This window comes from Euprymna scolopes, chromosome 6, assembly GCF_053919585.1.
Source record: "Euprymna scolopes isolate OS-2025 chromosome 6, ASM5391958v1, whole genome shotgun sequence".
In the NCBI taxonomy this organism is placed as follows: domain Eukaryota; kingdom Metazoa; phylum Mollusca; class Cephalopoda; order Sepiida; family Sepiolidae; genus Euprymna; species Euprymna scolopes.
Window position 1 is genome coordinate 101,388,658 of NC_136487.1, and position 23,547 is coordinate 101,412,204.

Genomic DNA, 23,547 nt, shown 5'->3' on the forward strand with positions numbered 1-23,547 from the left:
TTTATCTTTCCACCCTGTATATGTACTAGGAGGAGGGGTGAGAAGCATGTTACTTTTATCTTTCCACCCTGTATATGTACTAGGAGGAGGGGTGAGAAGCATGTTACTTTTAGCGTTCAACCCTGTATATGTACTAGGAGGAGGGGTGAGAAGCATGTTACTTTTAGCGTTCAACCCTGTATATGTACTAGGAGGAGGGGTGAGAAGCATGTTACTTTTAGCATTCCACCCTGTATATGTACTAGGAGGAGGGGTGAGAAGCATGTTACTTTTATCTTTCCACCCTGTATATGTACTAGGAGGAGGGGTGAGAAGCATGTTACTTTTAGCGTTCAACCCTGTATATGTACTAGGAGGAGGGGTGAGAAGCATGTTACTTTTAGCGTTCAACCCTGTATATGTACTAGGAGGAGGGGTGAGAAGCATGTTACTTTAAGCGTTCAACCCTGTATATGTACTAGGAGGAGGGGTGAGAAGCATGTTACTTTTAGCGTTCCACCCTGTATATGTACAAGGAGGAGGGGTGAGAAGCATGTTACTTTTATCTTTCCACCCTGTATATGTACTAGGAGGAGGGGTGAGAAGAATGTTACTTTTAGCGTTCAACCCTGTATATGTACTAGGAGGAGGGATGAGAAGCATGTTACTTTTATCTTTCCACCCTGTATATGTACTAGGAGGAGGGGTGAGAAGCATGTTACTTTTAGCGTTCAACCCTGTATATGTACTAGGAGGAGGGGTGAGAAGCATCTTACTTTTAGTGTTCAACCCTGTATATGTACTAGGAGGAGGGGTGAGAAGCATGTTACTTTTATCGTTCCACCCTGTATATGTACTAGGAGGAGGGGTGAGAAGCATGTTACTTTTATCGTTCCACCCTGTATATGTACTAGGAGGAGGGGTGAGAAGCATGTTACTTTTAGCGTTCAACCCTGTATATTTATTGGAGGAGGGGTGAGAAGCATGTTACTTTTATCTTTCCACCCTGTATATGTACTAGGAGGAGGGGTAAGAAGCATGTTACTTTTATCTTTCCACCCTGTATATGTACTAGGAGGAGGGGTGAGAAGCATGTTACTTTTAGCGTTCCACCCTGTATATGTACTAGGAGGAGGGGTGAGAAGCATGTTACTTTTAGCGTTCCACCCTGTATATGTACAAGGAGGAGGGGTGAGAAGCATGTTACTTTTAGCGTTCAACCCAGTATATATATATGGGAGGAGGGGTGAGAAGCATGTTACTTTTATCTTTCCACCCTGTATATGTACTAGGAGGAGGGGTGAGAAGCATGTTACTTTTATCTTTCCACCCTGTATATGTACTAGGAGGAGGGGTGAGAAGCATGTTACTTTTATCTTTCCACCCTGTATATGTACTAGGAGGAGGGGTGAGAAGCATGTTACTTTTAGCGTTCCACCCTGTATATGTACTAGGAGGAGGGGTGAGAAGCATGTTACTTTTACTGTTCAACCCTGTATATTTATTGGAGGAGGGGTGAGAAGCATGTTACTTTTATCTTTCCACCCTGTATATGTACTAGGAGGTGGGGTGAGAAGCATGTTACTTTTAGCGTTCCACCCTGTATATGTACTAGGAGGAGGGGTGAGAAGCATGTTACTTTTAGCGTTCAACCCTGTATATTTATTGAAGGAGGGGTGAGAAGCATGTTACTTTTAGCGTTCCACCCTGTATATGTACTAGGAAGAGGGGTGAGAAGCATGTTACTTTTATCTTTCCACCCTGTATATGTACTAGGAGGAGGGGTGAGAAGCATGTTACTTTTATCTTTCCACCCTGTATATGTACTAGGAGGAGGGGTGAGAAGCATGTTACTTTTAGCGTTCAACCCTGTATATGTACTAGGAGGAGGGGTGAGAAGCATGTTACTTTTAGCGTTCCACACTGTATATGTACTAGGAGGAGGGGTGAGAAGCATGTTACTTTTATCTTTCCACCCTGTATATGTACTAGGAGGAGGTGTGAGAAGCATGTTACTTTTAGCGTTCCACCCTGTATATGTACTAGGAGGAGGGGTGAGAAGCATGTTACTTTTATCTTTCCACCCTGTATATGTACTAGGAGGAGGGGTGAGAAGCATGTTACTTTTAGCGTTCAACCCTGTATATGTACTAGGAGGAGGGGTGAGAAGCATGTTACTTTTATCTTTCCACCCTGTATATGTACTAGGAGGAGAGGTGAGAAGCATGTTACTTTTAGCGTTCAACCCTGTATATGTACTAGGAGGAGGGGTGAGAAGCATGTTACTTTTATCTTTCCACCCTGTATATGTACTAGGAGGAGGGGTGAGAAGCATGTTACTTTTAGCGTTCCACCCTGTATATGTACTAGGAGGAGGGGTGAGAAGCATGTTACTTTTATCTTTCCACCCTGTATATGTACTAGGAGGAGGGGTGAGAAGCATGTTACTTTTAGCGTTCAACCCTGTATATGTACTAGGAGGAGGTGTGAGACGCATGTTACTTTTAGCGTTCCACCCTGTATATGTACTAGGAGGAGGGGTGAGAAGCATGTTACTTTTATCTTTCCACCCTGTATATGTACTAGGAGGAGGGGTGAGAAGCATGTTACTTTTATCTTTCCACCCTGTATATGTACTAGGAGGAGGGGTGAGAAGCATGTTACTTTTAGCGTTCAACCCTGTATATGTACTAGGAGGAGGGGTGAGAAGCATGTTACTTTTAGCGTTCAACCCTGTATATGTACTAGGAGGAGGGGTGAGAAGCATGTTACTTTTATCTTTCCACCCTGTATATGTACTAGAAGGAGGGGTGAGAAGCATGTTACTTTTATCTTTCCACCCTGTATATGTACTAGGAGGAGGGGTGAGAAGCATGTTTCTTTTAGCGTTCCACCCTGTATATGTACTAGGAGGAGGGGTGAGAAGCATGTTACTTTTATCGTTCCACTCTGTATATGTGCTAGGAGGAGGGGTGAGAAGCATGTTACTTTTAGTGTTCAACCCTGTATATTTATTGGAGGAGGGGTGAGAAGCATGTTACTTTTATCTTTCAACCCTGTATATGTACTAGGAGAAGGGGTGAGAAGCATGTTACTTTTATCTTTCCACCCTGTATATGTACTAGGAGGAGGGGTGAGAAGCATGTTACTTTTATCTTTCCACCCTGTATATGTACTAGGAGGAGGGGTGAGAAGCATGTTACTTTTAGCGTTCCACCCTGTATATGTACTAGGAGGAGGGGTGAGAAGCATGTTACTTTTAGCGTTCAACCCTGTATATTTATTGGAGGAGGGGTGAGAAGCATGTTACTTTTATCTTTCCACCCTGTATATGTACTAGGAGGAGGGGTGAGAAGCATGTTACTTTTAGCGTTCCACCCTGTATATGTACTAGGAGGAGGGGTTAGAAGCATGTTACTTTTAGCATTCAACCCTGTATATTTATTGGAGGAGGGGTGAGAAGCATGTTACTTTTATCTTTCCACCCTGTATATGTACTAGGAGGAGGGGTGAGAAGCATGTTACTTTTATCTTTCCACCCTGTATATGTACTAGGAGGAGGGGTGAGAAGCATGTTACTTTTAGCTTTCCACCCTGTATATGTACTAGGAGGAGGGGTGAGAAGCATGTTACTTTTATCTTTCCACCCTGTATATGTACTAGGAGGAGGTGTGAGAAGCATGTTACTTTTAGCGTTCCACCCTGTATATGTACTAGGAGGAGGGGTGAGAAGCATGTTACTTTTATCTTTCCACCCTGTATATGTACTAGGAGGAGGGGTGAGAAGCATGTTACTTTTAGCGTTCAACCCTGTATATGTACTAGGAGGAGGGTTGAGAAGCATGTTACTTTTATCTTTCCACCCTGTATATGTACTAGGAGGAGGGGTGAGAAGCATGTTACTTTTATCTTTCCACCCTGTATATGTACTAGGAGGAGGGGTGAGAAGCATGTTACTTTTAGCATTCAACCCTGTATATGTACTAGGAGGAGGGGTGAGAAGCATGTTACTTTTAGTGTTCAACCCTGTATATGTACTAGGAGGAGGGGTGAGAAGCATGTTACTTTTAGCGTTCCACCCAGTATATGTACTAGGAGGAGGGGTGAGAAGCATGTTCCTTTTATCTTTCCACCCTGTATATGTACTAGGAGGAGGGGTGAGAAGCATGTTACTTTTATCTTTCCACCCTGTATATGTACTAGGAGGAGGGGTGAGAAGCATGTTACTTTTAGCGTTCAACCCTGTATATGTACTAGGAGGAGGGGTGAGAAGCATGTTACTTTTAGCGTTCCACCCTGTATATGTACTAGGAGGAGGGGTGAGAAGCATGTTACTTTTATCTTTCTACCCTGTATATGTACTAGGAGGAGGGGTGAGAAGCATGTTACTTTTAGCGTTCAACCCTGTATATGTACTAGGAGGAGGGGTGAGAAGCATGTTACTTTTAGCGTTCCACCCTGTATATGTACTAGGAGGAGGGGTGAGAAGCATGTTACTTTTATCTTTCCACCCGGTATATGTACTAGGAGGAGGTGTGAGAAGCATGTTACTTTTAGCGTTCCACCATTTATATGTACTAGGAGGAGGAGTGAGAAGCATGTTACTTTTATCGTTCCACCCTATATATGTACTAGGAAGAGGGGTGAGAAGCATGTTACTTTTAGCGTTCCACCCTGTATATGTACTAGGAGGAGGAGTGAGAAGCATGTTACTTTTATCGTTCCACCCTGTATATGTACTAGGAGGAGGGGTGAGAAGCATGTTACTTTTAGCGTTCCACCCTGTATAAGTACTAGGAGGAGGGGTGAGAAGCATGTTACATTTATCGTTCCACCCTGTATATGTACTAGGAGGAGGGGTGAGAAGCATGTTACTTTTAGCGTTCCACCCTGTATATGTACTAGGAGGAGGGGTGAGAAGCATATTACTTTTATCTTTCCACCCTGTATATGTACTAGGAAGAGGGGTGAGAAGCATGTTACTTTTAGCGTTCCACCATTTATATGTACTAGGAGGAGGAGTGAGAAGCATGTTACTTTTAGCGTTCCACCCTGTATATGTACTAGGAGGAGGGGTGAGAAGCATGTTACTTTTATCTTTCCACCCTGTATATGTACTAGGAAGAGGGGTGAGAAGCATGTTACTTTTATCGTTCCACCCTGTATATGTACTAGGAGGAGGGGTGAGAAGCATGTTACTTTTAGCGTTCCACCCTGTATAAGTACTAGGAGGAGGGGTGAGAAGCATGTTACTTTTATCGTTCCACCCTGTATATGTACTAGGAGGAGGGGTGAGAAGCATGTTACTTTTAGCGTTCAACCCTGTATATGTACTAGGAGGAGGGGTGAGAAGCATGTTACTTTTATCTTTCCACCCTGTATATGTACTAGGAGGAGGGGTGAGAAGCATGTTACTTTTATCTTTCCACCCTGTATATGTACTAGGAGGAGGGGTGAGAAGCATGTTACTTTTATCTTTCCACCCTGTATATGTACTAGGAGGAGGGGTGAGAAGCATGTTACTTTTAGCGGTCAACCCTGTATATGTACTAGGAGGAGGGGTGAGAAGCATGTTACTTTTAGCGTTCAACCCTGTATATGTACTAGGAGGAGGGGTGAGAAGCATGTTACTTTTAGCGGTCAACCCTGTATATGTACTAGGAGGAGGGGTGAGAAGCATGTTACTTTTAGCGTTCAACCCTGTATATGTACTAGGAGGAGGGGTGAGAAGCATGTTACTTTTATCTTTCCACCCTGTATATGTACTAGGAGGAGGGGTGAGAAGCATGTTACTTTTTTCTTTCCACCCTGTATATGTACTAGGAGGAGGGGTGAGAAGCATGTTACTTTTAGCGTTCCACCCTGTATATGTACTAGGAGGAGGGGTGAGAAGCATGTTACTTTTAGCGTTCCACACTGTATATGTACTAGGAGGAGGGGTGAGAAGCATGTTACTTTTATCTTTCGACCCTGTATATGTACTAGGAGGAGGTGTGAGAAGCATGTTACTTTTAGCGTTCCACCCTGTATATGTACTAGGAGGAGGGGTGAGAAGCATGTTACTTTTATCTTTCCACCCTGTATATGTACTAGGAAGAGGGGTGAGAAGCATGTTACTTTTAGCGTTCCACCATTTATATGTACTAGGAGGAGGAGTGAGAAGCATGTTACTTTTATCGTTCCACCCTATATATGTACTAGGAAGAGGGGTGAGAAGCATGTTACTTTTAGCGTTCCACCCTGTATATGTACTAGGAGGAGGAGTGAGAAGCATGTTACTTTTATCGTTCCACCCTGTATATGTACTAGGAGGAGGGGTGAGAAGCATGTTACTTTTAGCGTTCCACCCTGTATAAGTACTAGGAGGAGGGGTGAGAAGCATGTTACTTTTATCGTTCCACCCTGTATATGTACTAGGAGGAGGGGTGAGAAGCATGTTACTTTTAGCGTTCCACCCTGTATATGTACTAGGAGGAGGGGTTAGAAGCATGTTACTTTTATCTTTCCACCCTGTATATGTACTAGGAGGAGGGGTGAGAAGCATGTTACTTTTATCTTTCCACCCTGTATATGTACTAGGAGGAGGGGTGAGAAGCATGTTACTTTTTTCTTTCCACCCTGTATATGTACTAGGAGGAGGGGTGAGAAGCATGTTACTTTTAGCGTTCAACCCTGTATATGTACTAGGAGGAGGGGTGAGAAGCATGTTACTTTTAGCGTTCCACACTGTATATGTACTAGGAGGAGGGGTGAGAAGCATGTTACTTTTATCTTTCGACCCTGTATATGTACTAGGAGGAGGTGTGAGAAGCATGTTACTTTTAGCGTTCCACCCTGTATATGTACTAGGAGGAGGGGTGAGAAGCATGTTACTTTTATCTTTCCACCCTGTATATGTACTAGGAAGAGGGGTGAGAAGCATGTTACTTTTAGCGTTCCACCATTTATATGTACTAGGAGGAGGAGTGAGAAGCATGTTACTTTTAGCGTTCCACCCTTTATATGTACTAGGAGGAGGGGTGAGAAGCATGTTACTTTTATCTTTCCACCCTGTATATGTACTAGGAAGAGGGGTGAGAAGCATGTTACTTTTATCGTTCCACCCTGTATATGTACTAGGAGGAGGGGTGAGAAGCATGTTACTTTTAGCGTTCCACCCTGTATAAGTACTAGGAGGAGGGGTGAGAAGCATGTTACTTTTATAGTTCCACCCTGTATATGTACTAGGAGGAGGGGTGAGAAGCATGTTACTTTTAGCGTTCCACCCTGTATATGTACTAGGAGGAGGGGTTAGAAGCATGTTACTTTTAGCGTTCCACCCTGTATATGTACTAGGAGGAGGGGTGAGAAGCATGTTACTTTTATCTTTCCACCCTGTATATGTACTAGGAGGAGGGGTGAGAAGCATGTTACTTTTATCTTTCCACCCTGTATATGTACTAGGAGGAGGGGTGAGAAGCATGTTACTTTTAGCGTTCAACCCTGTATATGTACTAGGAGGAGGGGTGAGAAGCATGTTACTTTTAGCGTTAAACCCTGTATATGTACTAGGAGGAGGGGTGAGAAGCATGTTACTTTTATCTTTCCACCCTGTATATGTACTAGAAGGAGGGGTGAGAAGCATGTTACTTTTATCTTTCCACCCTGTATATGTACTAGGAGGAGGGGTGAGAAGCATGTTACTTTTAGCGTTCAACCCTGTATATGTACTAGGAGGAGGGGTGAGAAGCATGTTACTTTTAGTGTTCAACCCTGTATATGTACTAGGAGGAGGGGTGAGAAGCATGTTTCTTTTAGCGTTCCACCCTGTATATGTACTAGGAGGAGGGGTGAGAAGCATGTTACTTTTATCGTTCCACCCTGTATATGTGCTAGGAGGAGGGGTGAGAAGCATGTTACTTTTAGCGTTCAACCCTGTATATTTATTGGAGGAGGGGTGAGAAGCATGTTACTTTTATCTTTCCACCCTGTATATGTACTAGGAGGAGGGGTGAGAAGCATGTTACTTTTATCTTTCCACCCTGTATATGTACTAGGAGGAGGGGTGAGAAGCATGTTACTTTTATCTTTCCACCCTGTATATGTACTAGGAGGAGGGGTGAGAAGCATGTTACTTTTAGCGTTCCACCCTGTATATGTACTAGGAGGAGGGGTGAGAAGCATGTTACTTTTTGCGTTCAACCCTGTATATTTATTGGAGGAGGGGTGAGAAGCATGTTACTTTTATCTTTCCACCCTGTATATGTACTAGGAGGAGGGGTGAGAAGCATGTTACTTTTAGCGTTCCACCCTGTATATGTACTAGGAGGAGGGGTTAGAAGCATGTTACTTTTAGCATTCAACCCTGTATATTTATTGGAGGAGGGGTGAGAAGCATGTTACTTTTATCTTTCCACCCTGTATATGTACTAGGAGGAGGGGTGAGAAGCATGTTACTTTTATCTTTCCACCCTGTATATGTACTAGGAGGAGGGGTGAGAAGCATGTTACTTTTAGCTTTCCACCCTGTATATGTACTAGGAGGAGGGGTGAGAAGCATGTTACTTTTATCTTTCCACCCTGTATATGTACTAGGAGGAGGGGTGAGAAGCATGTTACTTTTATCTTTCCACCCTGTATATGTACTAGGAGGAGGGGTGAGAAGCATGTTACTTGTAGCGTTCAACCCTGTATATGTACTAGGAGGAGGGGTGAGAAGCATGTTACTTTTAGCGTTCCACCCTGTATATGTACTAGGAGGAGGGGTGAGAAGCATGTTACTTTTATCTTTCCACCCTGTATATGTACTAGGAGGAGGGGTGAGAAGCATGTTACTTTTATCTTTCCACCCTGTATATGTACTAGGAGGAGGGGTGAGAAGCATGTTACTTTTAGCGTTCAACCCTGTATATGTACTAGGAGGAGGGGTGAGAAGCATGTTACTTTTAGCGTTCCACCCTGTATATGTACTAGGAGGAGGGGTGAGAAGCATGTTACTTTTATCTTTCAACCCTGTATATGTACTAGGAGGAGGGGTGAGAAGCATGTTACTTTTAGCGTTCAACCCTGTATATGTACTAGGAGGAGGGGTGAGAAGCATGTTACTTTTATCTTTCCACCCTGTATATGTACTAGGAGGAGGGGTGAGAAGCATGTTACTTTTATCTTTCCACCCTGTATATGTACTAGGAGGAGGGGTGAGAAGCATGTTACTTTTAGCGTTCCACCCTGTATATGTACTAGGAGGAGGGGTGAGAAGCATGTTACTTTTATCTTTCCACCCTGTATATGTACTAGGAGGAGGTGTGAGAAGCATGTTACTTTTAGCGTTCCACCCTGTATATGTACTAGGAGGAGGGGTGAGAAGCATGTTACTTTTATCTTTCCACCCTGTATATGTACTAGGAGGAGGGGTGAGAAGCATGTTACTTTTAGCGTTCAACCCTGTATATGTACTAGGAGGAGGGTTGAGAAGCATGTTACTTTTATCTTTCCACCCTGTATATGTACTAGGAGGAGGGGTGAGAAGCATGTTACTTTTATCTTTCCACCCTGTATATGTACTAGGAGGAGGGGTGAGAAGCATGTTACTTTTAGCATTCAACCCTGTATATGTACTAGGAGGAGGGGTGAGAAGCATGTTACTTTTAGTGTTCAACCCTGTATATGTACTAGGAGGAGGGGTGAGAAGCATGTTACTTTTAGCGTTCCACCCTGTATATGTACTAGGAGGAGGGGTGAGAAGCATGTTCCTTTTATCTTTCCACCCTGTATATGTACTAGGAGGAGGGGTGAGAAGCATGTTACTTTTATCTTTCCACCCTGTATATGTACTAGGAGGAGGGGTGAGAAGCATGTTACTTTTAGCGTTCAACCCTGTATATGTACTAGGAGGAGGGGTGAGAAGCATGTTACTTTTAGCGTTCCACCCTGTATATGTACTAGGAGGAGGGGTGAGAAGCATGTTACTTTTATCTTTCTACCCTGTATATGTACTAGGAGGAGGGGTGAGAAGCATGTTACTTTTAGCGTTCAACCCTGTATATGTACTAGGAGGAGGGGTGAGAAGCATGTTACTTTTAGCGTTCCACCCTGTATATGTACTAGGAGGAGGGGTGAGAAGCATGTTACTTTTATCTTTCCACCCTGTATATGTACTAGGAGGAGGTGTGAGAAGCATGTTACTTTTAGCGTTCCACCATTTATATGTACTAGGAGGAGGAGTGAGAAGCATGTTACTTTTATCGTTCCACCCTATATATGTACTAGGAAGAGGGGTGAGAAGCATGTTACTTTTAGCGTTCCACCCTGTATATGTACTAGGAGGAGGAGTGAGAAGCATGTTACTTTTATCGTTCCACCCTGTATATGTACTAGGAGGAGGGGTGAGAAGCATGTTACTTTTAGCGTTCCACCCTGTATAAGTACTAGGAGGAGGGGTGAGAAGCATGTTACATTTATCGTTCCACCCTGTATATGTACTAGGAGGAAGGGTGAGAAGCATGTTACTTTTAGCGTTCCACCCTGTATATGTACTAGGAGGAGGGGTGAGAAGCATGTTACTTTTATCTTTCCACCCTGTATATGTACTAGGAAGAGGGGTGAGAAGCATGTTACTTTTAGCGTTCCACCATTTATATGTACTAGGAGGAGGAGTGAGAAGCATGTTACTTTTAGCGTTCCACCCTGTATATGTACTAGGAGGAGGGGTGAGAAGCATGTTACTTTTATCTTTCCACCCTGTATATGTACTAGGAAGAGGGGTGAGAAGCATGTTACTTTTATCGTTCCACCCTGTATATGTACTAGGAGGAGGGGTGAGAAGCATGTTACTTTTAGCGTTCCACCCTGTATAAGTACTAGGAGGAGGGGTGAGAAGCATGTTACTTTTATCGTTCCACCCTGTATATGTACTAGGAGGAGGGGTGAGAAGCATGTTACTTTTAGCGTTCAACCCTGTATATGTACTAGGAGGAGGGGTGAGAAGCATGTTACTTTTATCTTTCCACCTTGTATATGTACTAGGAGGAGGGGTGAGAAGCATGTTACTTTTATCTTTCCACCCTGTATATGTACTAGGAGGAGGGGTGAGAAGCATGTTACTTTTATCTTTCCACCCTGTATATGTACTAGGAGGAGGGGTGAGAAGCATGTTACTTTTAGCGGTCAACCCTGTATATGTACTAGGAGGAGGGGTGAGAAGCATGTTACTTTTAGCGTTCAACCCTGTATATGTACTAGGAGGAGGGGTGAGAAGCATGTTACTTTTAGCGGTCAATCCTGTATATGTACTAGGAGGAGGGGTGAGAAGCATGTTACTTTTAGCGTTCAACCCTGTATATGTACTAGGAGGAGGGGTGAGAAGCATGTTACTTTTATCTTTCCACCCTGTATATGTACTAGGAGGAGGGGTGAGAAGCATGTTACTTTTTTCTTTCCACCCTGTATATGTACTAGGAGGAGGGGTGAGAAGCATGTTACTTTTAGCGTTCCACCCTGTATATGTACTAGGAGGAGGGGTGAGAAGCATGTTACTTTTAGCGTTCCACACTGTATATGTACTAGGAGGAGGGGTGAGAAGCATGTTACTTTTATCTTTCGACCCTGTATATGTACTAGGAGGAGGTGTGAGAAGCATGTTACTTTTAGCGTTCCACCCTGTATATGTACTAGGAGGAGGGGTGAGAAGCATGTTACTTTTATCTTTCCACCCTGTATATGTACTAGGAAGAGGGGTGAGAAGCATGTTACTTTTAGCGTTCCACCCTGTATATGTACTAGGAGGAGGAGTGAGAAGCATGTTACTTTTATCGTTCCACCCTATATATGTACTAGGAAGAGGGGTGAGAAGCATGTTACTTTTAGCGTTCCACCCTGTATATGTACTAGGAGGAGGAGTGAGAAGCATGTTACTTTTATCGTTCCACCCTGTATATGTACTAGGAGGAGGGGTGAGAAGCATGTTACTTTTAGCGTTCCACCCTGTATAAGTACTAGGAGGAGGGGTGAGAAGCATGTTACTTTTATCGTTCCACTCTGTATATGTACTAGGAGGAGGGGTGAGAAGCATGTTACTTTTAGCGTTCCACCCTGTATATGTACTAGGAGGAGGGGTTAGAAGCATGTTACTTTTATCTTTCCACCCTGTATATGTACTAGGAGGAGGGGTGAGAAGCATGTTACTTTTATCTTTCCACCCTGTATATGTACTAGGAGGAGGGGTGAGAAGCATGTTACTTTTTTCTTTCCACCCTGTATATGTACTAGGAGGAGGGGTGAGAAGCATGTTACTTTTAGCGTTCAACCCTGTATATGTACTAGGAGGAGGGGTGAGAAGCATGTTACTTTTAGCGTTCCACACTGTATATGTACTAGGAGGAGGGGTGAGAAGCATGTTACTTTTAGCGTTCCACCATTTATATGTACTAGGAGGAGGAGTGAGAAGCATGTTACTTTTAGCGTTCCACCCTTTATATGTACTAGGAGGAGGGGTGAGAAGCATGTTACTTTTATCTTTCCACCCTGTATATGTACTAGGAAGAGGGGTGAGAAGCATGTTACTTTTATCGTTCCACCCTGTATATGTACTAGGAGGAGGGGTGAGAAGCATGTTACTTTTAGCGTTCCACCCTGTATAAGTACTAGGAGGAGGGGTGAGAAGCATGTTACTTTTATAGTTCCACCCTGTATATGTAATAGGAGGAGGGGTGAGAAGCATGTTACTTTTAGCGTTCCACCCTGTATATGTACTAGGAGGAGGGGTTAGAAGCATGTTACTTTTATCTTTCCACCCTGTATATGTACTAGGAGGAGGGGTGAGAAGCATGTTACTTTTATCTTTCCACCCTGTATATGTACTAGGAGGAGGGGTGAGAAGCATGTTACTTTTATCTTTCCACCCTGTATATGTACTAGGAGGAGGGGTGAGAAGCATGTTACTTTTAGCGTTCAACCCTGTATATGTACTAGGAGGAGGGGTGAGAAGCATGTTACTTTTAGCGTTCAACCCTGTATATGTACTAGGAGGAGGGGTGAGAAGCATGTTACTTTTATCTTTCCACCCTGTATATGTACTAGGAGGAGGGGTGAGAAGCATGTTACTTTTATCTTTCCACCCTGTATATGTACTAGGAGGAGGGGTGAGAAGCATGTTACTTTTAGCGTTCAACCCTGTATATGTACTAGGAGGAGGGGTGAGAAGCATGTTATTTTTAGCGTTCCACACTGTATATGTACTAGGAGGAGGGGTGAGAAGCATGTTACTTTTATCTTTCGACCCTGTATATGTACTAGGAGGAGGTGTGAGAAGCATGTTACTTTTAGCGTTCCACCCTGTATATGTACTAGGAGGAGGGGTGAGAAGCATGTTACTTTTATCTTTCCACCCTGTATATGTACTAGGAAGAGGGGTGAGAAGCATGTTACTTTTAGCGTTCCACCATTTATATGTACTAGGAGGAGGAGTGAGAAGCATGTTACTTTTATCGTTCCACCCTATATATGTACTAGGAAGAGGGGTGAGAAGCATGTTACTTTTAGCGTTCCACCCTGTATATGTACTAGGAGGAGGAGTGAGAAGCATGTTACTTTTATCGTTCCACCCTGTATATGTACTAGGAGGAGGGGTGAGAAGCATGTTACTTTTAGCGTTCCACCCTGTATAAGTACTAGGAGGAGGGGTGAGAAGCATGTTACTTTTAGCGTTCCACCCTGTATATGTACTAGGAGGAGGGGTGAGAAGCATGTTACTTTTCGCGTTCCACCCTGTATATGTACTAGGAGGAGGGGTGAGAAGCATGTTACTTTTATCTTTCCACCCTGTATATGTACTAGGAAGAGGGGTGAGAAGCATGTTACTTTTAGCGTTCCACCATTTATATGTACTAGGAGGAGGAGTGAGAAGCATGTTACTTTTATCTTTCCACCCTGTATATGTACTAGGAGGAGGGGTGAGAAGCATGTTACTTTAATCTTTCCACCCTGTATATGTACTAGGAAGAGGGGTGAGAAGCATGTTACTTTTAGCGTTCCACCCTGTATATGTACTAGGAGGAGGGGTGAGAAGCATGTTACTTTTAGCGTTCCACCCTGTATAAGTACTAGGAGGAGAGGTGAGAAGCATGTTACTTTTATCGTTCCACCCTGTATATGTACTAGGAGGAGGGGTGAGAAGCATGTTACTTTTAGCGTTCAACCCTGTATATGTACTAGGAGGAGGGGTGAGAAGCATGTTACTTTTATCTTTCCACCCTGTATATGTACTAGGAGGAGGGGTGAGAAGCATGTTACTTTTATCTTTCCACCCTGTATATGTACTAGGAGGAGGGGTGAGAAGCATGTTACTTTTATCTTTCCACCCTGTATATGTACTAGGAGGAGGGGTGAGAAGCATGTTACTTTTAGCGTTCAACCCTGTATATGTACTAGGAGGAGGGGTGAGAAGCATGTTACTTTTAGCGTTCAACCCTGTATATGTACTAGGATGAGGGGTGAGAAGCATGTTACTTTTATCTTTCCACCCTGTATATGTACTAGGAGGAGGGGTGAGAAGCATGTTACTTTTATCTTTCCACCCTGTATATGTACTAGGAGGAGGGGTGAGAAGCATGTTACTTTTAGCGTTCAACCCTGTATATGTACTAGGAGGAGGGGTGAGAAGCATGTTACTTTTAGTGTTCAACCCTGTATATGTACTAGGAGGAGGGGTGAGAAGCATGTTACTTTTATCTTTCCACCCTGTATATGTACTAGGAGGAGGGGTGAGAAGCATGTTACTTTTATCGTTCCACCCTGTATATGTACTAGGAGGAGGGGTGAGAAGCATGTTACTTTTATCTTTCCACCCTGTATATGTACTAGGAGGAGGGGTGAGAAGCATGTTATATTTATCTTTCCACCCTGTATATGTACTAGGAGGAGGGGTGAGAAGCATGTTACTTTTAGTGTTCAACCCTGTATATGTACTAGGAGGAGGGGTGAGAAGCATGTTACTTTTATCGTTCCACCCTGTATATGTACTAGGAGGAGGGGTGAGAAGCATGTTACTTTTATCGTTCCACCCTGTATATGTACTAGGAGGAGGGGTGAGAAGCATGTTACTTTTATCTTTCCACCCTGTATATGTACTAGGAGGAGGGGTGAGAAGCATGTTACTTTTATCTTTCCACCCTGTATATATACTAGGAGGAGGGGTGAGAAGCATATTACTTTTAGCGTTCAACCCTGTATATGTACTAGGAGGAGGGGTGAGAAGCATGTTACTTTTATCTTTCCACCCTGTATATGTACTAGGAGGAGGGGTGAGAAGCATGTTACTTTTAGTGTTCAACCCTGTATATGTACTAGGAGGAGGGGTGAGAAGCATGTTACTTTTATCGTTCCACCCTGTATATGTACTAGGAGGAGGGGTGAGAAGCATGTTACTTTTATCTTTCCACCCTGTATATGTACTAGGAGGAGGGGTTAGAAGTATGTTACTTTTAGCGTTCCACCCTGTATATGTACTAGGAGGAGGGGTGAGAAGCATGTTACTTTTATCTTTCCACCCTGTATATGTACTAGGAGGAGGGGTGAGAAGCATGTTACTTTTAGCGTTCAACCCTGTATATGTACTAGGAGGAGGGGTGAGAAGCATGTTACTTTTATCTTTCCACCCTGTATATGTACTAGGAGGAGGGGTGAGAAGCATGTTACTTTTATCGTTCCACCCTGTATATGTACAAGGAGGAGGGGTGAGAAGCATGTTACTTTTAGCGTTCCACACTGTATATGTACTAGGAGGAGGGGTGAGAAGCATGTTACTTTTAGCGTTCCACCCTGTATATGTACTAGGAGGAGGGGTGAGAAGCATTTTACTTTTATCTTTCCACCCTGTATATGTACTACGAGGAGGGGTGAGAAGCATGTTACTTTTATCGTTCCACCCTGTATATGTACTAGGAGGAGGGGTGAAAAGCATGTTACTTTTATCGTTCCACCCTGTATATGTACTAGGAGGAGGGGTGAGAAGCATGTTACTTTTAGCGTTCCACCCTGTATATGTACTAGGAGGAGGGGTGAGAAGCATTTTACTTTTATCTTTCCACCCTGTATATGTACTAGGAGGAGGGGTGAGAAGCATGTTACTTTTATCGTTCCACCCTGTATATGTACTAGGAGGAGGGGTGAGAAGCATGTTACTTTTAGCGTTCCACCCTGTATATGTACTAGGAGGAGGGGTGAGAAGCATGTTACTTTTATCTTTCCACCCTGTATATGTACTAGGAGGAGGGGTGAGAAGCATGTTACTTTTAGCGCTCCACCCTGTATATGTACTAGGATGAGGGGTGAGAAGCATGTAACTTTTATCGTTCCACCCTGTATATGTACTAGGAGGAGGGGTTAGAAGCATGTTACTTTTAGCGTTCTACCCTGTATATGTACTAGGAGGAGGGGTGAGAAGCATGTTACTTTTATCTTTCCACCCTGTATATGTACTAGGAGGAGGGGTGAGAAGCATGTTACTTTTATCTTTCCACCCTGTATATGTACTAGGAGGAGGGGTGAGAAGCATGTTACTTTTATCTTTCCACCCTGTATATGTACAAGGAGGAGGGGTTAGAAGCATGTTACTTTTAGCGTTCCACCCTGTATATGTACTAGGAGGAGGGGTGAGAAGCATGTTACTTTTAGTGTTCCACCCTATATATGTACTAGGAGGAGGGGTGAGAAGCATGTTACTTTTAGCGTTCCACCCTGTATATGTACTAGGAGGAGGGGTGAGAAGCATGTTACTTTTAGCGTTCCACCCTGTATATGTACTAGGAGGAGGGGTTAGAAGCATTTTACTTTTATCTTTCCACCCTGTATATGTACTAGGAGGAGGGGTGAGAAGCATGTTACTTTTAGCGTTCCACCCTGTATATGTACTAGGAGGAGGGGTGAGAAGCAGGTTAGTTTTGTTAGAAAAGACTGCCTTGGATCAGTCAAAGTGTATGAGTAGACTACTGGTGACAGGTTACTGCAAACCTCAGTTCTAATCCTCTTTCTTCTATAGAGTCGTTATCACAATTTCTTTGTGAAGCAGACAGCGAAATCATTGTTACCAGTTTCTATCTGTTTCAACCTCCTTACTCTACTCTGTTACTTGACCCCAGTGGGAAGGTCACAAGGGGTATCCCTTTGCAAACCCAGAAGGTTACATGATCATTTTGGTAATCCTCCTTCACCATCGGAATAAGTTTTTTAACATCTTACAAAGGAATCACTATCCTATTAATTCCTTGCTTTGTATAATTGTCCTCATAAACGTCACAAAAGAACAGCTCCTATGCAGGAGGGAATCATTGACTCAAAAGATCCACAACTGACAATGTGTCATGGCAGAGTAAAGCCTACAGCATACCCATTCTTTCGGATGGAAATTTGCTGATTCGTTGTGGAATTAGACCTGCATTACTCAGCTGGAGTTGGGTCCATTTGACAGGATAACCTCGGCCAAGGTTGAGTGTGGCTGGCTGCCTCAACTGAAGAAATATTATAAAGACCTGGGGGATTTTGATCACGCCTGTCAACTCCAGTCCATACACAGAATCTGCTTTTCAATATGCGGGGGCTTCCTCCTTCATTGTCAAATCCCTGCAGATACAAATTACAGAACCTACCTTGAATGGACGGGAAATGATGACCGACCACATGAGTTTCAGGAACTTTTAAGTAGGTCTGAGAACTGTGTAGTCAGCATAGCTAACAACATGGAGAGGTTGAACTTCTTAAAGTGTTCCCTATCGGACAGAGTAGTTAGTCTTCCTTACTGTTCACTGTTTTGGAATTGATGACCACTTTCCTTGCTTTTAAGTGTCTCCCCACAATCCTAAACAATTGTGAAGCATTTGTTCCTTTAAACTTGTATGTGGCCACTGATGCCCAGGTGGTGTTATCTTAACTTCTATCACAGAACATGGCTAGCAAAAACATTTTTGTGAAAAACAGGCTCAAAGATATTCTGCAAATGAACCTGGTTGGAATCTCACTATGGCTTAAAGACTCTCTCCAAGTATGTGGACACTATGCACAACCTGACTGAGTAAAAGGGTTAGCCTTAAAGAGATTCTGATCTAACTTCAAATTTTGGAGTTCTGACCCTTCCTGGATATGCAAAGGAATCTCTGAATGGTCGGAACAGGATCTGTCTTGCTTGAGTCAGATGTGTCAGCAAATGGCTTGCATTCCAGCGAATTGCTCTATAATACACAATCAACAGTATCCTTCTGTCATACTTTTTCAGAGGGCTTCTTCATTCTCCCATATGTTGACTGTTACTACTCTAGTGTTTAAATTTATTATAGCCATCTGACTCAATCAACAATTGAACTACAGCTCTAAGTCAGTTATCTACTTAAGGAGGACACTGCAATGGCAAGAATTATCTGCAGAAATTGGAACCTTTAGTAGCCGATCAGAAGACCCATGCCAAGTTCATAATTTGTATCTTTTCTTGAACCCTGACAGCTTGATTCGATCTAGAGATCTTCACACCTTACATATGAGGTTAAAAACCCTATTCTGATAGGAAAATATCAGCCTGTGACCATGCTCATTATTTTGGATTGCCATGAAAGATGTTGCCACCTTGGCGCTAGGTCAACTCTAGCAGAGTTTAGGTAGAGTGGTTACTGAGTGCTGCAAGGATGACAGGCTGTGAATAAGGTTCTTGCTATTTGTACCAGATGTAAGTGGCCTCTTACCAGTATCAGTTGACAGAAATGTGCCTGAAATTACCCCCAATCTATTGAGTGAATCCAAAATTATAGTAATAGTAGCAGTAAGAATGATGATGATTTTGATGAAAATGAATACAATAAGTTTTTTAAAAAGTGATTTAATTTCTTTCTTTCCCCTTCTGTTCTTTTTTTTACTTTTCCAATTACTAATGAACAAAGAGACCAATTAGAGCTACCTAACCTGTAAACAACATGATCTAAGGGACATACCCGATAAAAGGAGATAATGACATTGTCTTTCAATCAAATGACTAGAAACAAAATAAAAGATGGCAAAACAGAACATGGAGTTAGCGAGAAAAGGATGATAAGGAACAACCAGATCTCTTTCTTATTCCCCCTGGTTCGCCATTACAATAATCATGAAATTTTGAAAGAAAAGAATTCAGAAAATCAACAAATTCCAAAGAAGAAAAGAAATCCCATATTTCTTTCAACAACATCAACGTTCCAAAGTGCATGGACAATATCAAATTGAAATTTGTCATTCTTATGCACAATACGCATATAGAAAGACTGAAAAGAAATGATAAGGATTGCTTTTCATAAAAACGTAATAGACATTTTTTTTTTATTTTGTATACAACCCCAATATTTTGGAGTCAGAAATAAAATATATTTTAATCATAAAAAGTGGTAAATTTTAAATTACTAAAATCAACCAATACCACATCTATTCCTTAAGCCCAACCAGAGCCACAGGATATTGTTACAACTGAATTGGACTTCCTCGGTGCTACCCAACAGAGAGAAGCTAATCCATACCTTGGAATTGTTTGATGGAAATCCATGAATTATAGTATAAGGAATACCTTCTTAGTTTTTTTTTGTTTGTTTTTTGTTTTTCTACATTCTTCTTCATTCCCTACAGGAAGTATATGTCCATTTTAAGTGTAAGAGTGACCAAAAATAAATAAGGGGGGGGGTCTATATGCACAAAAAAGTTTATATCGAATATGATTTTCAAAACTCACCTGTATAACGTTCGTTCTTCAACTTAATAAAGGGTGAAATTTTCATATTGATTAGATATTTACCAGATATTTTGGTAGATTTTTCAAGAAAGACTCCAAACAAACCTTACAACACCCCTCCATTTTGTCTACTGCAATCAGTTAATATGCCGAATGACTAAAAATGATTAATTTTACATTTTTTTCAAAAACATCCTCAGAAAAAAAAACTCGAATAAACCTAGAACTCCCTCTTCCAACGTAGACACCTACTACCATGTCTCTTTCTCCAACATCAGGGGTCTATGCTCCAACCATCCAGAGGTTGAAACCCAATTACAGGAAACGACACCAGATATATTCTTTCTAAGCAAAACTGGAATAGGGCCGACCACTTCCCTAGATGAGTTCATAATTAATGGATACTCTAATTTAACATCTAAATCTGACCCCCAAGATCGCCATGGGCATGGAATATGTGCCTAAATTAAAGATGGCTTCCCATGTGGCAGGGATATCTCTAGAGAAGATCCTAATTTACCTTATATGTGCTTCCGGGTTGCACTTGCTTACACCACTGCATTTATATTTGCCCTCTATCGGCCCCACAACAGCGGAGTTACTATCTTTAAGAGCATATCTGAAAAAATAGACCACATCCTGTCTGCACACCCCTCGGCTAACATCCACATCTGTGGTGACTTCAATGTCCATAACGTGGAATAGCTGACCCACTCAAATAAGACGGACGATGAGGGGAGGTTCTGTCATGATTTTACCATTGCTTATGACCTCACTCAGATTGTTCGCGAGCCCACCCGTGTGCCCGATACTACAGGTCAATATACAAGCCTCCTAGATCTTTTTCTCTCAACTTCCCCTGAGATATGTTGATGTTCTGTTTTTTCTCCTCTAGGATCCTCTGATCACTCCGTCGTATTAGTTAAGATAAAAATGAAATGTAATAAGTCCCCAGACATACCCCTCCACCGTACTGTATACCGATACTCCATGGCTGACTGGGATAGCTTCCGGACATTTATATCTGATCTACCTCTGCATTCCATGTTTAAGAAGGATGTGTCCTCTATAGTATCAGATCTGACCGAATGGTTAATTGTAGGCATAGACCGATTCATACCATCTAAAAAATTCCAACAAAAACCTACCAGCCAGCCATGGTTCTCCCCAGAATGTGCTGTTGCCATCGCGCACAGAAATCACTTTTTCCATAGCTACCAACGTAATAGATGCACTGAGACTAAAGCTGCTTTCAGGACTGCCAGCAACCACTGTAAAAGAGTAATAAAAAATGAAAGAGAGCTATATGCCCAGTCTGTTAAATCCAAAGTAGCTGAGCAGCGGCTTGGTTCCCACCAGTTTTGGCAAATAACAAATAGGATCCTGAACAGAAGTGTGCATTCTATCCCAACCATTATCAACGGACCAGAGGTCATCTCGTCAGCTTCATACAAGGCCAAAATCTTTGCCAAGAACTTTGTAGCTAATTCTACCCTATGCAACGAAGGCCATCAACTCCCCATATTTCCTCCCATAACACAGAACACGCTAGGTAACATACAAATATCTGTGCATGAAGTCGCCAAGCTAATCAGATGTGCTAACGGTTATATCTCATAGGATTAGTGAATCTCTGGACAAAGGCTTCCTTTCCAAGGCAATTGCTCTTGGCATATCAAAGGCCTTCGAAAAGGTATGGCATAAAGGCCTACTTCACAAGATCTCCAGCTACGGTATAACTGGAAATATTCTCTCTATCATTAAATCATTTCTCTCTGATAGGCTCATAAGAGTAGTAGTTGATGGACAAAAATCAGAGGCCTGCAGTATTAATGCTGGAGTCCCTCAAGGGTCCATCCTGAGCCCAACTCTCTTCCTGATCTGCATAAACACATACTTAAATCATTCGTTGACATCTATACTGATGACACGACCATCTACGGCAACACATCAAAGGCTGTAAATGACAAAGTTCTCTCTGATTCTCTCTCCTCTGATCTCGAACAAGTGGTTCAGTGGGGAAAGACGTGGCTGGTTACCTTTAATGCATCTAAAACCAAACTCCTATCTTTACATCATCAACGCTCTGATCCCCATCTGACATCAATTGAAATGGATGGCTCTTGTCTAGGAGAAGCCCCATGTTTTGACAAGCTTCTGGGCTTGACCTTCACTCCTGATCTGAAATGGAACATGTACATCAAGTCTGTTGCCAAGGACGCTGGAAAGATGGTGGGATCCTTCTACCGCTCCAGAAGATATCTCACTACTGATCCAATTTTCTATCTATATAAAAGCCAAGTACGTCCAAGGATGGAATACTGCTGCCATATCTGGGCAGGAGCTGCTAAAAACAGCCTATCATGCCTTGACAGAGTACAAAATAGACTTCGTGGCTTAGTGGAGGATGCCCTTTTCTCTTCCCTGCAACCTCTCTCCCACAGAAGAGACGTTGCGAGCATATCTTTGTTTTATCATTATTTCCATGGCAGGTGCTTATCTGAACTCCAATCTCTGGTCCCCCCTCGCCAATCTTTTACAAAAAACACCCATCTAGCTGAATCCACTGTCAAAAACTTTCCCCACTCTTTATCTATGCCTAAATCAAAACGAAGATTCCATGAACAAAGCTTCTTTCTTAGAACTGCACACCTGTGGAACTCTGTTCCGTCTGCTTGCTTCCCTCCTGACTACAACTTGGATGTCTTCAAGTCCAACATAAACAAATTCCTGATGAACCGCCCCCTTAAGTAGACACTTTAAATATCCACACTAACGTACTGTACTTACAATAACCCTTATCCCGGAGTGACCACCTTGCAAAAAAAAAAAATATATATATACTGGCCAGATTGTACACTTTCTACCTTCTGTTGATCCAAAGGCAACTCAAGAAAATATGAAGTTTCACTCTCATGAAGTCAGGCAATGATAACCGAAAAATAGTTCCCCTGAGTATTTAGGTCAAGAAATGAAGAAATCCACAAATGTTTGGTACTATATAATCAAATATATGTAGTTTGATTATTTTTTTTAATATAATAGGTGCTAATAGCACAATAAGGTCTGAAATTCGAGCCTAGTTTTCACTTTGGGAAAAGTTAGATCACATGGTATTTGGCCAATGGTGTCACAGCATAAAATTAACCATTTCAATGAACATGGATATTTCACTTTTTATAGTAATAAATGCTCAAAACTTTTTGGTTATCAGGCATATTTCTGGAAGCATTTCATTGTTGCTTTAGTTTCACCTTTTTCTAGATGGTGATAGCTGATTTGGCATCCCCGAAGAAACGTTTCAACAGACATTTTAACTGAAGAAATTTATCATATATTTAATTATGGAGACATTCTTAGATGAATTATTATTAGTAGTAGTATTAATATTATTATTATTATTATTATTATTAGTAGTAGTAGTAGTAGTATTTGTATGATTATTATATGCAGTAAAGTTTTTTGCCATCAGAATGATACTTTTTATAAAAATGTTTAATCACATTCAATGATTATTATTATTATTATTAGTAGTAGTAGTAGTAGTAGTAGTAGTATTAGTAGTAGTAGTATCAGTAGTAAAATAATAACTTATGCATTACAAATCCAGTGCATTATATTTCCAAAGAAATTCAATGAAAATGTGTTTTGGAATTTCTTTTTTACATGACACATTCTTAAAAATAATTAAACATTTTTTATTAAAAAAAAATATCATTTTGAAGCAAATTGTAGTAGGCAAAAAAAAAAAAAAAAATCAGGAACACAAATAGCAAATGGTCAGTATCGCCCACCTCAAGAAGAGAGGGATTTCTTGTCTGTAATAACCATGGAGAAAGAAGAAGACAAAAAAA

At 41.9% G+C, this 23,547-nt stretch overlaps 1 protein-coding gene across 1 annotated transcript in view; it reads right to left on the bottom strand.

Moving 5' to 3' along the window:
• LOC145278212 (polyamine deacetylase HDAC10-like) overlaps window positions 1–20,964 on the bottom strand; it is a 222,075-nt gene extending 201,111 nt beyond the window's left edge. The window contains exon 1 of the mRNA XM_080130499.1: window positions 20,842–20,964. Within this exon, the coding sequence (XP_079986625.1) occupies window positions 20,842–20,880 (39 nt within the window). The 5' untranslated portion in view covers window positions 20,881–20,964. The remainder of the gene's footprint in view (window positions 1–20,841) is intronic.
• Window positions 20,965–23,547: the final 2,583 nt, after the last annotated feature.